Below are 14356 nucleotides of genomic sequence, written 5' to 3'. Positions count from 1 at the left end.
AGAATCAATGGGGTGAGGATAGTCCAATGCTTCCTCATTCCTGCGATTGTCAAAATACATAAATTTAAAAAAAATTACAAGCAGATAAATGGTTGGTGGGAAGAGAGGGGAGGGGAACGGAATGAGAGAGAGATGGGCAACAAAGTGGGTGTGGACAATGGTGGGGCAGAAATGAATGGCATCTCAAACATGTTGGCACCTTAGGAAGTTGCCTTTGAAATGGAGAAATGGGAAACATCATTGTATAAGTGGTTGTAGAAAACACAGAGATTAAACTATTGAAAATCGTATTCAATAGCAAATGGAGGCAAAACAGTGCAGACATGAAAATATAAAACGTTTCATTAAACAATGCAAACAATTAGTCCGGAAAGGGCCATGGTTTGTCACTATTCTGCTTTCACAAGTACTAGGTTTTAGCTTTGCTTTTGCTGTCAGCCACACCTATATTGATGAGTCTTCCAAAGAATGGATTCCTTCAGTCAAAGGCAAGTTGTGGAGACAACGAAAAAGCTAAAAGATGGAAGGGAGGGAAGGAAGCTAGGGAAGAGGAGAGAGGAAGGAGAAGCTGAAGGGGGAACTGAAAAACGTAGTAAGGTAGGTGGGAGAGAAGGGAAGAAGTTGCCGGAGGAAGGAAGGAAATCTGCACAGGTAAAAGTAGGTAGGCTGGTGAGTGGGAATGGGAGAGAGAAGTTACCAGAGAAAGAGGAGAAGCTAGGAAGGCTGCCAGGGGAGAAGAGAAGGTAAAGTTCAGGGAGGGGATTACAGAGGGAAATTGAAGTGACCCTGACTAGTCCAAAAGCTGCCATTTGGGTGGCTGTTTAGCAACACTAAGAAACAATGCCAAAGCCTGCAGTGATTGTGCGCGAGAGAAGAAAGTATCAGTAGTGGTAATGAAAGAGAAGGTGGTAGAAGGGGGAAGGTTCTCACATGAACACATGAAGTTGCCTTATACTGAATGATATTGTTGGACCCTCAAGGTCAGTATTATCTACTCAAAATGGCAGTGTTTCTCCAGTAGCTCAGGTGGAGGTCTTTCATATAACATACCACCTGGTTCTTTTAGCTGGAGATACTTGGGATTGAACCTGGCACTTTTGATGTGCCAAGCAGATGCTGTACCACTGAGCCACAATCTCTCCCCATGGTTCAAGGCAACAGGAAGGCAGAGAAAAAAGAAGGAAGAAGGAAGAGACAGATGAGAAAGAGGCAGTGGCAGTGTGCAAGGGAGGTAACAAGGTGTTACTAGAAGGAAAGAAGCAGTTGGAGGGTGGGGAAGAGTGAGGTGGCAGTGGTGGTGCAGAGAAGAAAGGATGTAGATGTAGGAGGCTAGGAGCAGCAAGATTGTCTCCCTCCCATGAGTTCTTTGTGGGTCCTTGCTGTAAAATGATGTAATATTCCAAATAGGGATATGCAAAACCTGCCTAAATATATTGCTTTTGGGGAATGTTGTCCCTCACAAGTAGATACGTGATGGCAGGACTTCGTGAATTTTTAATTTGCCTGTTAATCCAGATTCTAGCATTATTGCACATAGTTTGCTACATTCCTTTTTGCAAATAATCCCTTGGTACATATTCATTTGCAATTTCTTTGTGATGCTTTTGATCTCTAGGATTTTTCCACAGAGAAAGAGCATTCGTAAGAATCCTGAAGAACCTAGTGAAGATGATGACAAAGATGTTCAAAACGAAAGGTCAAGAGTTCAAAATGCACTGGCTTCAGCAGATCAGGAAGAGGTAAAATATATTCTATATTATAACTTGTATTGGTGTTTATTTTAGTGATTTGCCCTTCAGAATTAATTAAAAGACGAACTCTGTATATGATTCTTGTGGAATAAAATCATTGTAGGACTTAAGGGCACAAGTGTTTTTTTTAATAATTACTAAAATCAAAGTGAAAAATACACAGAAATCTTTACTACACATACAACAGTCCTAATTTTACATTTTCCTCTGGTTTCATATTCCTGCAAACAATAAAAGGCATACATCTTTGAACAGTCTTCATAAGGGTCCTCTCGTAATTGTTTGTATATTATAATATCAACACATTGAACCAGCATTTTCTGAGCCAGGTTCCCTTTGAAGGTATTATCTTCTGCTTCCAATACATTGATAGGAATACTCCTGCAGCCACTGTAAGACTATTTAGTAAATATTCATATTCCCTTTCCAAATTTTCCTGTATCTGACTAAACAAAAGCAGCACTGGATTACAGGATACATTACTTTTCAAAATCTCACTGATGATTTCACAAATACCATGCCAATACTTTTTTTGCTGTGAGACAAACATACCATATATACATAAATGGTCCTTTAACCTGTGAACAATGCCAACACAGGATTCTTCAGAACCTAATAGGAGCTGCTAGAGCTGTTAAAGAATTGTTGCTGAGTGGGGTTGATTGCTGGCCCCACCCTCTGTTGTTCGCTGATTGAGAGGTGGGGCTGTGAGCCTTTGATTTAGAAGGCTCCTCTCACCAGAGGCAGAGCTGAGGAAGCTGGGCTGGGAGGCAGAGCAGGATGCAGAGCTTCTGGAGAGCATGAAAGAATTCACTACAAGCGTGATGATGGATGCCCATAAACCATTTTCAGTTACCTGCAGGAAGTGTGCCATGTTTGTTTTCTTCCCTGAGGACAAGATGGATTTCACCTGCCATAACTGTAAATTGATAGGTCTCTTAGAAAAAAAGGTTTGGAGCCTGGAGGAGAGGATTACTACGCTCCATGACACCAAAGAAGGGGAGGATTTTATTAACAGAAGCCTGGAGGCCCTGCATAGGGAAGGGGAGATGATTCAAAGGGACAACAGTGCGGTTGTCTGCCTTAATGAGACTCCCCAGAGTGTTGCAGCACATCCCCAAAGGCGTGGAGCGAGATGGCACTCTGTGCCATTAGAACTAAGGAATCGATTCCAGGCCCTTGCAGTGGCAGCAGAACTGGAAACGCTGCCAGCGGAAGAATCACAAACACAAAGAAGACAGAAGGAGGAGAATAGGGGGACATGAAGAAACACCACTGTAAGGAAAAGGAAAACATTGGTTGTCGGTGACTCCCTGCTGAGGGGTATGGAACATCATGTGTCCAGGCCTGACCCCTTGACCCAAGAGGTGTGTTGCTTGCCAGGAGTGAAAATTAAAGATATTGTAGACCAGATACCAAAACTGGTCAAACGTAAAGATCATTATCCATGTGTGATGGGAACCAATGACACAGCAGTGAACACCATCGAAAAATTAAGGCTGACTATGAAGCTCTCAGGAGGAAGCTGAAACGGAATGGGGGCACAGGTGATGTTCTCTTCAATCCTTCATGTCAGAGGAAGGGGAATATGACAGGAACATAAGATAATGGAGGTGAACCACTGGCTGCAATGGTGATACAATAGTAAAAATACACAACCGATGCTGCAAGACTAACAGTAAAGAAAAAACAGCACCACGTGGTCACTATATATAAAGATATATAGATAGATCCTAAACTACAATTTTATGATTTTATAATGCAATCTCAAACTGTACATGCACAACTCTACAAACAATCCCTTTGTATATACATGAAACATCTTCCCTGGCATTCACAGTAGAAACGAACAGCTTTAGAAATGCATTTTGCCATAGAGACAGGAAGGAAACATTTATTCACTACCATAGGGTCCTTAATGAGACATAATTAAAGGAACATTCCTACGTGTTGTAAAAAACACTGCCTATTATGAAAGAACTCTACCTGTTATATACCTGTTATAGGGAACACTGAAAGGAAGAAGTGGTAACAATTATTCATGTGCCCCAAACTACCAACGTCCTTTCCGTCAAAGGAAGACTTAGTAGTTAATCTATCATCTTATTCTTTAACTGCAGATGAGAGGAGGGTGCTCAGTCTGGGTCTAGGTTTTGTCCCCACTCCATCATATTCTCTGTTTCAGACACAGGTTAAATTATTGTCGAAGGCTTTCACGGTCAGAGTTCATTGGTTCTTGTAGGTTATCCGGGCTGTGTAACCGTGGTCTTGGAATTTTCTTTCCTGACGTTTCGCCAGCAACTGTGGCAGGCATCTTCAGAGTAGTAACACTGAAGGACAGTGTCTCTCAGTGTCAAGGGTGTAGGAAGAGTAATATATAGTCAGAAAGGGGTTGGGTTTGAGCTGAGTATTGTCCTGCAAAAGTATTGTCCTGTAAGTATCAAGATAATGTGCTAATGAGGGTATGGTATGTTAATATGGAACCATTGTATCCTGAAGTGATCTGTTAATGTGTGTAATCCAAAGCTAATCTGTATGGCTATTGTTGAATGTTGTCTTTGTCTGGAGGTTTTTCAGGGCAGGAAGCCAAGCCTTATTCATTCTTAAACTCTCCTCTTTTCTGTTAAAGTTGTGCTGATGTTTATGAATTTCAATGGCTTCTCTGTGCAATCTGACAAAATAGTTGGTAGAATTGTCCAGTCTTTCAGTGTCTTGGAATAAGACCCTGTGTCCTGTTTGTGTCAGTCCATGTTCAGCCACTGCTGATTTCTCAGGTTGGCCAAGTCTGCAGTATCTTTCATGTTCTTTTATCCTTGTTTGTATGCTGCGTTTTGTGGTCCCGATGTAAACTTCTCCACAGCTGCAAGGTATACGATATACTCCTGCAGAGGTGAGGGGGTCTCTTTTGTCTTTTGCTGATCAAATGCTACGATCAGCAAAAGACAAAAGAGACCCCCTCACCTCTGCAGGAGTATATCGTATACCTTGCAGCTGTGGAGAAGTTTACATCGGGATCACAAAACGCAGCATACAAACAAGGATAAAAGAACATGAAAGATACTGCAGACTTGGCCAACCTGAGAAATCAGCAGTGGCTGAACATGGACTGACACAAACAGGACACAGGGTCTTATTCCAAGACACTGAAAGACTGGACAATTCTACCAACTATTTTGTCAGATTGCACAGAGAAGCCATTGAAATTCATAAACATCAGCACAACTTTAACAGAAAAGAGGAGAGTTTAAGAATGAATAAGGCTTGGCTTCCTGCCCTGAAAAACCTCCAGACAAAGACAACATTCAACAATAGCCATACAGATTAGCTTTGGATTACACACATTAACAGATCACTTCAGGATACAATGGTTCCATATTAACATACCATACCCTCATTAGCACATTATCTTGATACTTACAGGACAATACTTTTGCAGGACAATACTCAGCTCAAACCCAACCCCTTTCTGACTATATATTACTCTTCCTACACCCTTGACACTGAGAGACACTGTCCTTCAGTGTTACTACTCTGAAGATGCCTGCCACAGTTGCTGGCGAAACGTCAGGAAAGAAAATTCCAAGACCACGGTTACACAGCCCGGATAACCTACAAGAACCAACAGGTTAAATTGTTTAAGTTGTTTAGACAAGTTAAATTTACAGAATTCTTTAAAGGTAATAATGATCATCCTTCACCTTTTCGCTCTCCTTCAACTTTTGTTCCACCTGTTAACAATTATCTCATTTCCACCTTTCAACATCTTTTTCTCTAAGATCTGGAAAAACTTGAAAAACATAGGAAAACAATATGCCCTAATGTCTGCAAGGAAGATCTTGATATTATTAATAATTTAGCTATGAATCACAATATAGTAATTAAACCTGTAGACAAAGGAGGAGCCATCGTTATACAGAACTGGGAAGATTATAATAATGAGAACGTAAGACAATTTGCCAACATATCATATTACAAAAAACTCCCTAGGAATCCCACAGACTATTGTTTTAATTGTTCGTACTGTGGTGAACAAAGAATCTGCCTTAGGCTATATTAACCAGGAAGTTGGCGATTTCTTGATAGCAAAATTTCCCAGAATAGTTGTTTTTTACTCCTTACCCAAGATTCATAAAACGTTGCAATCTTCTCTTGCAGGCCCATAATTTCAGGGTCCTCTTCCATTACTGAACCCCTTTCTAAATGTCTTGATTATTTTCTCCAACCTCATGCTATCTTCACTTCTTCCTATGTAGCAGACACAAAAGATTTCATCAAACGGATTGAGGATATTCAAGTACCCAAAGGGTGTACTATGGCCACTCTTGATGTCACATCATTATACACCAATATCCCATTAGATTTGGCCCGTTTGCAAGTGGAGTTATGTTTTCAGTCACGATTAGATAATAATCCCCCACACATTTCCTTATGGATTTATTAGACATTGTTTTGGAACACAATTATTTTCGGTATGGTGACCAATTTTACTTGCAAACTAAAGGGGTGGCCATGGGTTCTCCATGTGCTCCATCTATTGCAAACATATTTATGATTAACTATGAGAAACTGTATATTTTGTCTAACAATCCCTTTGCAGACTACATGTGTTTATATGTGTTATATCAATGATCTTTTTTTGTGTTTAGTAATGAATCATCTTTTGCTGATTTTTGTGAATTGATTAACTTCCTTGACCCTAATTTGAACTTTTCTTAAAATTTCAATATGGTTTCTTGACCTTTCTTAGATGTGATAGTTTATGTTTCCAGCACCAACACATTAGCAGTGTCTCCTTATAAAAAAGACAAAAATGCCTTTTTACATTACTCATCCCATCACCCTTCACACTTGAAGAAAAACATGTCATTTAGCTAATTCTTACATTTAAAAAGAAATGCCCCCTCCGTACCAGTCTTTGAAACAGCTGCATCCAATTTAACAGAGCAGTTCTTAGATAGAGGCTATCCTCCCATGTGATTCAAGAAGCTGAGAACAAAACAAGGTTAAAGGATAGATCTACATTATTTTCCTAATCCTGTAACTATTGCAGTAATGTTACTTATTATATTAATAACCGGGGAGCTTGATGGTATTCTGACATCTAATATGATACCCTTGATGCAACATCTGCAGAGATGGAAACCCAGGGCTTGATGTCCAACCCAATCTGTGCCCCTCTCTTGCCTGCCTGCAAAAGTTTGTGATTGTGACGTTGGCACAGTGTAGTACCATAGAATCATAAAGTTGGAAGGGACCACCAGGGTCATAAAGTCCAACCCCCTGCACAATGCCAGAAGGAGAAAGCCTTGTACCAGAGAAAGAACATGGGATACGTTTATGTATATATAAACTAAGCAAGCTTCTCTCTTCTTCTTCTTCTTACTTAGAAACCAGTTATCATTGTCCACAACCTGCGCAAGGAATACAGAAGCAGAAAGGCTTGTTCCTGTTGCAAGAAGAACAATGAGAAAAAGAATGTGGCTACCAGAAATGTCTCTTTTTGTGTTAAAAAAGGTTAGCTGAAACAGGTTTTTAATGTATAACTTGAACGTGAAAAACTTACTTTTACTTTACATTTATTTCCAGAAATATTTGACACATTATGAAAATTTTTTTAACTAATTAGTAGTCGTGTAGAAATGAGCTTTGTGCCTGTTCAGAGGTTCTCTCAGAAACTTCTTATTCTGGCTTCAGAAGCTGGGTCCTGAGGTAAACCAGAGACTCCTCAGGAACTGGACTCTGCACAGTAGCTGGAAGCTGCGTGTGGCCTTCAGAGCAGTACTGAGGTCAAGGTCACAACTGGGGTTTAGCTGGGTCTGTATTCATAAAGAAAGCAGAAGCACACTGGCCATGCAAAGTGGCTGAACCACCTTAGTCCAGGACTTTAAATATCATAGAATCATAGAGTTGGAAGGGACCACCAGGGTCATCTAGTCCAACCCCCTGCACAATGCAGGAAATTTACAACTACCTCCCCCCCACACCCCCAGTGCCCCCCCCATTACATGCCCAGAAGATGACCAAGATGTGTTCCCTCTCATCATCTGCTTAAGCTTATAGAATCAGCACTGCTGGCCGTCTAACCTCTTCTTAAAAACCTCCAGGGAAGGAGAGCTTACCACCTCCCGAGGAAGCCTGTTCCACTGAAGAACCGCTCTAACTGTTAGAAAATTCTTCCTAATGTCTAGCCGGAAACTCTTTTGATTTAATTTCAACCCGTTCTTTCTGGTCCGACCTTATGGGGCAACAGAAAACAACTCAGCACACTCCTCTATGTGACAGCCCTTCAAGTACTCGAAGATGGTTATCCTGAAATGGAAGAAGCCCCATTTGTTTCTGAACTTGATCAAGTCAGAGCTTGATGGAGTCTCAGTTCTCTGAAGCACGGAATGCGCTCAGGCAATAATCTGGCTTGGTAGCTATAATATGATTGCCAACTCCAGGCTAGGAAATTCCTGCAGATTTGCGAGGGGGGGGCCTGGGGAGGGCAAGGTTTGAGGAGGGTAGGGCACAATGCCATAGATTCCATACTCCAAAGCAGCCATTTTCTCCAGGGGAATTAATCTCTGTACTCTGAAGATCAGTTGTAATGGCCAGGAGCTCTCTAGGCCCCACCTGGAGTTTGACAACCCTAAACTGAAACATGGGCTGTCAGCCTGGCACTTCATCATTGATGATCTCCCTTCTCACAGGCTTGCCATCTCTGCTATTCCTGTTGGAGGGACCTAAGGGACTGGTGGCCCTACAACGCAGTGGGATAGCTGCCTCAGGCTGGCGTGTTGGCAGGATTATCTTGAGCTGAGGCTTCAGGGACAGGACCTTTGACTGAAACCTTGGGATCCAGGGGCTCTGAGTCTATGGGGACAGCACTGGTGCCAGATGTCCCCTGAGCCTTCTGATCTTCCCCCAGGACGGCCTGTGGCTCATCCTGGTTATCCTTGGATAAGACTTTGTTCCTGGATTCACGTTTGCCACTGGGGAGGCCCTGACACTCCGTTGTCAGTGTGGGAAGAAGCCTTTGACTGATGGTGGCAATTGACGTCTCTTGTGCCTACAGACATGCACTCACAGCCTCAAATATATCAAACAGGCAAGTCACAACTGATCTACCAGCCTCTGCACCACCTTCTGCGGAAGAGCACTCTCAGGTTCCAAAGTTCTAGCCAATGTGGCAATTTTGATGGCTCAGGAACCATCTGCCCTGGTCTCAGTGCCTACAGTGTCCACCAAGACCCTAAACTGTGAATCCTGAACTCCTCAACACTGAGCCACCAAATTTTTTAAAAAGTATCCTGCCTCTCAGTACTGAGTTAACAAAAGAGTTTTTGACCCTTTTGTTAACCTCTCCCATTGGCTGTTCAACAACCTCCTGAATATCTTGTGATATGGAAAAGTGTAATATCTGACAGCTTGGATCCTCGCTATTATCAGGCTTGGGTATGCTTCCCCCCCACCCCGCCCCATCCTTCTGCTAAAGATGGAATCCTTCTTCCTGCTAGAGGCAATAGAAGCAGTATCACCATCTCAAATGAGTCTCAAGGGTTATTCCAGGTATTTTACTATTCCCAAGAAGGATGGAGGATCTTCTACCTGGGAAGGGTTGACAATTACATACGCCCCAAGAAGTTCAGAATGGTGAAAATACTCCTCTGAAAACCAGGAGCTTGGTTTGCTTCTATTGATCTCAGAGACACATACTTCCTCATCTCAGTCTGACCACAACGTTGCAAATTTCTCCAATTTGCTATAGGAGATGCCCACTAAGTGTAAAAATGCTGGGGTGGCTCTCCACCACCCGAAAGGTAGCAGCACATTTGTTGAGGGATAACCATTTTTCCTGTTCTGATGAGCAGTGAAAAATAGTCCCCCCCCCCACATCAAATAATAATGTTTCCTCTGGGGTAATATGAATTGGATTTTATTTGATTTCTTTCCCATCCTTGTTGCCTTTCGGACTACCAGCCCATCTTAGATTAACTTACCGGTAAATAGCAGCAAGTTGTCAGAAATACCATTGTGCTGGAGTTAAAACCTCTTACAGCCCATTCCTGAAGGGGGGGGGCAAACTTCTTAGGAGACGGCCTGACCCCTCTTCTGGTGTAAGTGCGTGTAATCACAAGATTACACGCACTTACGCCGGTGGGGAGGGTGGCTCCGCCGGCACCCAAGTGCCACAGAGCCATGCCTCTCCCCTGCGCCAGAGCGGCCTCTCCGTGGCACCCGCAATGGCGTAGCGAGGCAGTGCTGGTGCAGGGGGTGTTCTGGGGGCGGGGTGGGGGTGGAGCCACTGGTTAGGTGGCTTCCTACCCCCTTTTGGCTACTTGTGCCGGCGGCCAGAATGGCGTTGCTGCGCCTGCTATTTTGCAGGCGCAGCCTCGCTGTTTTCAACGGGGCGAAATGGCTTTTTTTGTTTGTTTAACGGCATAGGGGAAACGGCTTCAGCTCAGGAATGGGCTGTCAACGTGAGAAGGCATTACGAGGATTCCTATGAGGTAAAAAAACCAAGAAGTTTACTGGTTTTCTACCCCCACCTCCCCATCTTATAGAAAAGTATTACTCGTGTAGAGCTTCTCCTCTCCTATCTTATTTTGGTTAATATAAAGGAAAATACCTCATCTGCTCTTAAAACATATCAGGAGTCTTGAATTATTAACAAACTAAAACTAACTTTTATTTAAATCCTTGGAAGGGGGAAGAAAAATTTACAAGTGTATCATAGCACACATTGGGCACAGGACATAAGAAACAGTTATTAATAAAATATTATCTTCTGAGAAGAGTGAGCAAAGGTCAGCCAATCTGTAGTTTGATGTTTCTGTTTGAACATTTCTGTCCACCCACACTTTTAATTAAAGGGTTTTATTTTTTAATACTGTTTTAGTTTGGAAACTGCTGTAAACTTTAATCTTCACTGGGTATAAGCTTTCAAGAGTTGAGGCTCCTTTTGTCAGGTATCTGACAAAGGGAGTGTTAACTCACAAAACCTTATACCCTGAAAATCTTGTTAGTCTCTAAGGTGCTACTGGACTTAAATCTATCTCTTCTACTGCCGACCAACGTGGTTACTCTCTGGAACCTAGTTATTTTAAGCTGTCAGTGGTCTGTTTTATGGTCTGTGTTTTTATTCTGGACCGGGTTTTGAATGCTAGATTAATACCTTTTAATGTTTTGTTTTATTATTTTTTATTTTGTAAGCTGCCTTTGGCAGTTCCTGGAAAGGCAACATAAAATGTTTCTAAATAAAAAAATTTTTAGAGACAATTATGAATTGCTGGACTACCAAAGCCTTTTAAAATCAGACTATGATCTGGCCCTTTAGCTTTCCTCCACTTTGGAAGACTAACAAATGACAATTACTCATTTACCATGCAATCATGAAGGGGAACGGAGCCACTTAGGAGCCGGCATGACCCCAACGCTGGCATCCATGCCACTTGCTGTGTGCAAAGTGGCATGGATGCTGGAGCAGGGCGACTTACACTGGCTCAGGGGAGCAAAGCAGCAGCATGAGCCTTGTGTGCCGGCACTAATCCCGAGCGGTGTTTTTCCGGGGTAAGTGCTTGCACTGGCATCCGGGGGCATTCCCAGTGCATTCCTGTGGACAGAGCTGCCTTTAGGCGCTTCCAAAGCCCCTTCTACCGGGAACGCACCATTTTCTAGGCATAGAGTTACATCTGCAAAATAGGTGGCATAGCCCCATGAAACCCCATGGGGGAGTTCTTTTTAAACTTCATTTAAAAAAATTTTCCAGCTGGGGACCCGCTCAGGAGGTGGCATCACTGCACCATCCCTGGCTTTCAACTAACTCCCCTTTAGGAATGGGCTGCCTGTATGTGTTTCTCCTGATCACCATACTTTACCTGACTGCTTCCACTGAAGTCTTATAACTTAATAAATGTTTCTGCTTTTAGCCACCTGACCATAATATTCCATCCTATTAATTGGCACATTCTTTCTGTTATCCCTTCTTTGCCCTTCATTTGCCCCCACTGTTTGTTCTCATGCCACTCATTGATCTTAAAGGGATTTTAGTCCATTTATTAGCACCCCTTATGTAATCTCCCAGGAATTTCAGCGTTTGGACCTTATCTCACTTTCACACTTCACACATACTTCTTTCTATTCCAATAAATTTTAGTTATATTCCAATACACACCTTAAATATATTGAATCTATATATCAATATATTGATTAGATAACAACAGCAATAACAACACTTAATTAATTAATAAGTGATTACCAGTTACATGTCCTGAGACGAAGAATTCCCTAAACTGCCTTTCTGCCAGCTAACCCCAGTCTGATGGGGGGAAATGGCAGGTTAGCCGCTTTTTTCATCCAACTCCCCTCACCCCACATGCTCTGCCAAGATTACATAGACCTTGATTGGCTGTTAGCAGCTCAATGAACATTCCAATCAGGTTTTAAGGAGATTGTTAGGAAAGGGCAGGACTTTGACAAATCCATCTACGTCGCCCATAAATATGAATACATAGCTAGGGTTGCCAGGTCCCTCTTCACCACCGGCAGGAGGTTTTTGGGGTGGAGCCTGAGGAGGGTTGGGTTTGGGGACAGGAGGGACTTCAGTGCCATAGAGTTCAATGGCCATTTTCTCCAGGTGATCTGGAGATCAGTTGAATTAGCAGGAGGTCTCCTGCTACTACCTGGCAGTTACAATAACGGATACACCTGTGCCGTATTTAACTACGTTAAAGAAAATGGCGGCACGAGGGCTCAAATACAAAACCACACTGGAACTGAACAGAAATCATGTATTATGCTGAACAGCATTACCTCATGCAAAAACAATACAGAAAAGAAACATGCTCAGCACAGGCATTCAAAATAAACAATCAATGTAACATAAACCAAGGAAGCAAAGACGCAAACGGGGCTAAATGCTCCCAAAGTTCTCAGTTGCAATCAAAAGTAAGCAGGAAAATCCCGTTATCAAGGTCCAAGTCTCAAGTCCTAAAGGTCCGTAGTAACAAAGAAAGAAACAAGGGAGAACGTGTGGCTAGTCGTTGGTGCACATTTCAAAGGCTTTCTTCAGCTCCAAGAACTTTATTATTCATTCCTTACTTCGCAGCTGACGGTCTTCGGGACAACTGGCTTACATCAAATTTTGGATTAAAAGCCACAGTTGCCTTATAATCTTTGGAGCTGAAGAAAGCCTTTGAAACGTGCACCAACGACTAGCCACACGTTCTCCCTTGTTTCTTCCTTTGTTACCACGGACCTTTAGGACTTGAGACTTGGACCTTGATAACGGGATTTTCCCGCTTACTTTTGATTGCAACTGAGAACTTTGGGAGCATTTTGCCCCGTTTGCGTCTTTGCTTCCTTGGTTTATGTTACATTGATTGTTTATTTTGAATGCCTGTGCTGAGCATGTTTCTTTTCTGTATTGTTTTTGCATGAGGTAATGCTGTTCAGCATAATACATGATTTCTGTTCAGTTCCAGTGTGGTTTTGTATTTGAGCCCTCGTGCCGCCACTACCTGGCAGTTGGCAACCCTATACATAGATGAGCAGTTAATGAACAACAGTAACAGGTAGGTAACCTGTTTTTTATTTGGGCTAGCAATGTGGCCTGTGGGCTATTAAGTAAATATTGCTAAATTTGTATCTGGACTCTTCAGTATCAGCCGATCCAATGCCTTAGATTGCTGATTCATACATTAGTGTTGTGTCACGATTGCCAATTCTTAAACAGAGTGCCACATCCAAAGCATCCAGGGGCAGACTGAGAGGAAAAAATGTCCCTGGAAAAGAGTCCTGGCACCTTTTCTGTGCTGCATGCCACCTTCTCAGTGCACGGAAGGGGACTATTGACCAGGCCTGCATCGCACGTCTAATGTAGATGAGCCCACAGTCACTTGCAACCTCTGTTTTCCTTCCCCTGCTATATCCCATCTTCCTTCCTTCAGGTCTCCAATCCCACACCCTCGCTGCAAACTTTACATGCATTCACAAATTGGGAGGAGAGCTGCAGTGTGTATGCCTAATGGTTGCAACATTCCTTCTTGCTAAATATTAGTCATTTGATTGGCTCCCAACAGCGCATTCCTGAGAGGAATGGCTGTACTGGTTTCAGCACAGCTGCGCTGCCTCCAAAGGAGGTTTTGCTCCCCCCCCCAGGCCGAAACCTTTCCCTTCGCGAGAAAACCCATTCAACCTTTCATAGGGTTGCACGGGAGATGGTTCAGGAATGCGCTGAAGGAGTAGGTTCAATGAGTGTTATTTTGTTCTTTTTCTGTTACAGAGTAAAACCATTTAATTTCCTCACTTCCCTGCAAAATCTGTTATAGTAAATTGTTCTCTTGATAAATGAACTGCCTTCTTCTCTGTTAGTATCTTGATCACCCTTTTTAGTAGATGTACTTGAAGATCCTAGATATGGGTCGAGTGTGCACATGTTGATGTATGATGCATAACTCTTATTCCATGATAACAGTGAAATGAATTAGAACAAGGGTACAAATTCAAAAGCCAGCAACCAAGTTGAACTGAACTTTGTGGAATAATGTCTGGCAAGCTCAGACTGTTCAATTTATTGTATAATTTTCATACCTTTTTATATATCCCTGCATTTTTTGTATTCC

General features: G+C 42.5%; 1 protein-coding gene across 1 annotated transcript in view; it reads left to right on the top strand.

Annotated features, from left to right (window-relative positions):
• Positions 1 to 14356, top strand: part of LOC130476773 (ABC-type organic anion transporter ABCA8-like) — a 145924-nt gene that overhangs the window by 111078 nt on the left and 20490 nt on the right. Inside the window, exons 29-30 of the mRNA XM_056848765.1 lie at positions 1616 to 1739; positions 7139 to 7265. Of these exons, the coding sequence (XP_056704743.1) occupies positions 1616 to 1739; positions 7139 to 7265 (251 nt within the window). The remainder of the gene's footprint in view (positions 1 to 1615; positions 1740 to 7138; positions 7266 to 14356) is intronic.

Source organism: Euleptes europaea, chromosome 1 (assembly GCF_029931775.1).
Source record: "Euleptes europaea isolate rEulEur1 chromosome 1, rEulEur1.hap1, whole genome shotgun sequence".
Lineage (NCBI taxonomy): Eukaryota > Metazoa > Chordata > Lepidosauria > Squamata > Sphaerodactylidae > Euleptes > Euleptes europaea.
Note: the sequence above shows the minus strand (reverse complement) of the source record. Positions and strands in the feature narration are given on the sequence as shown.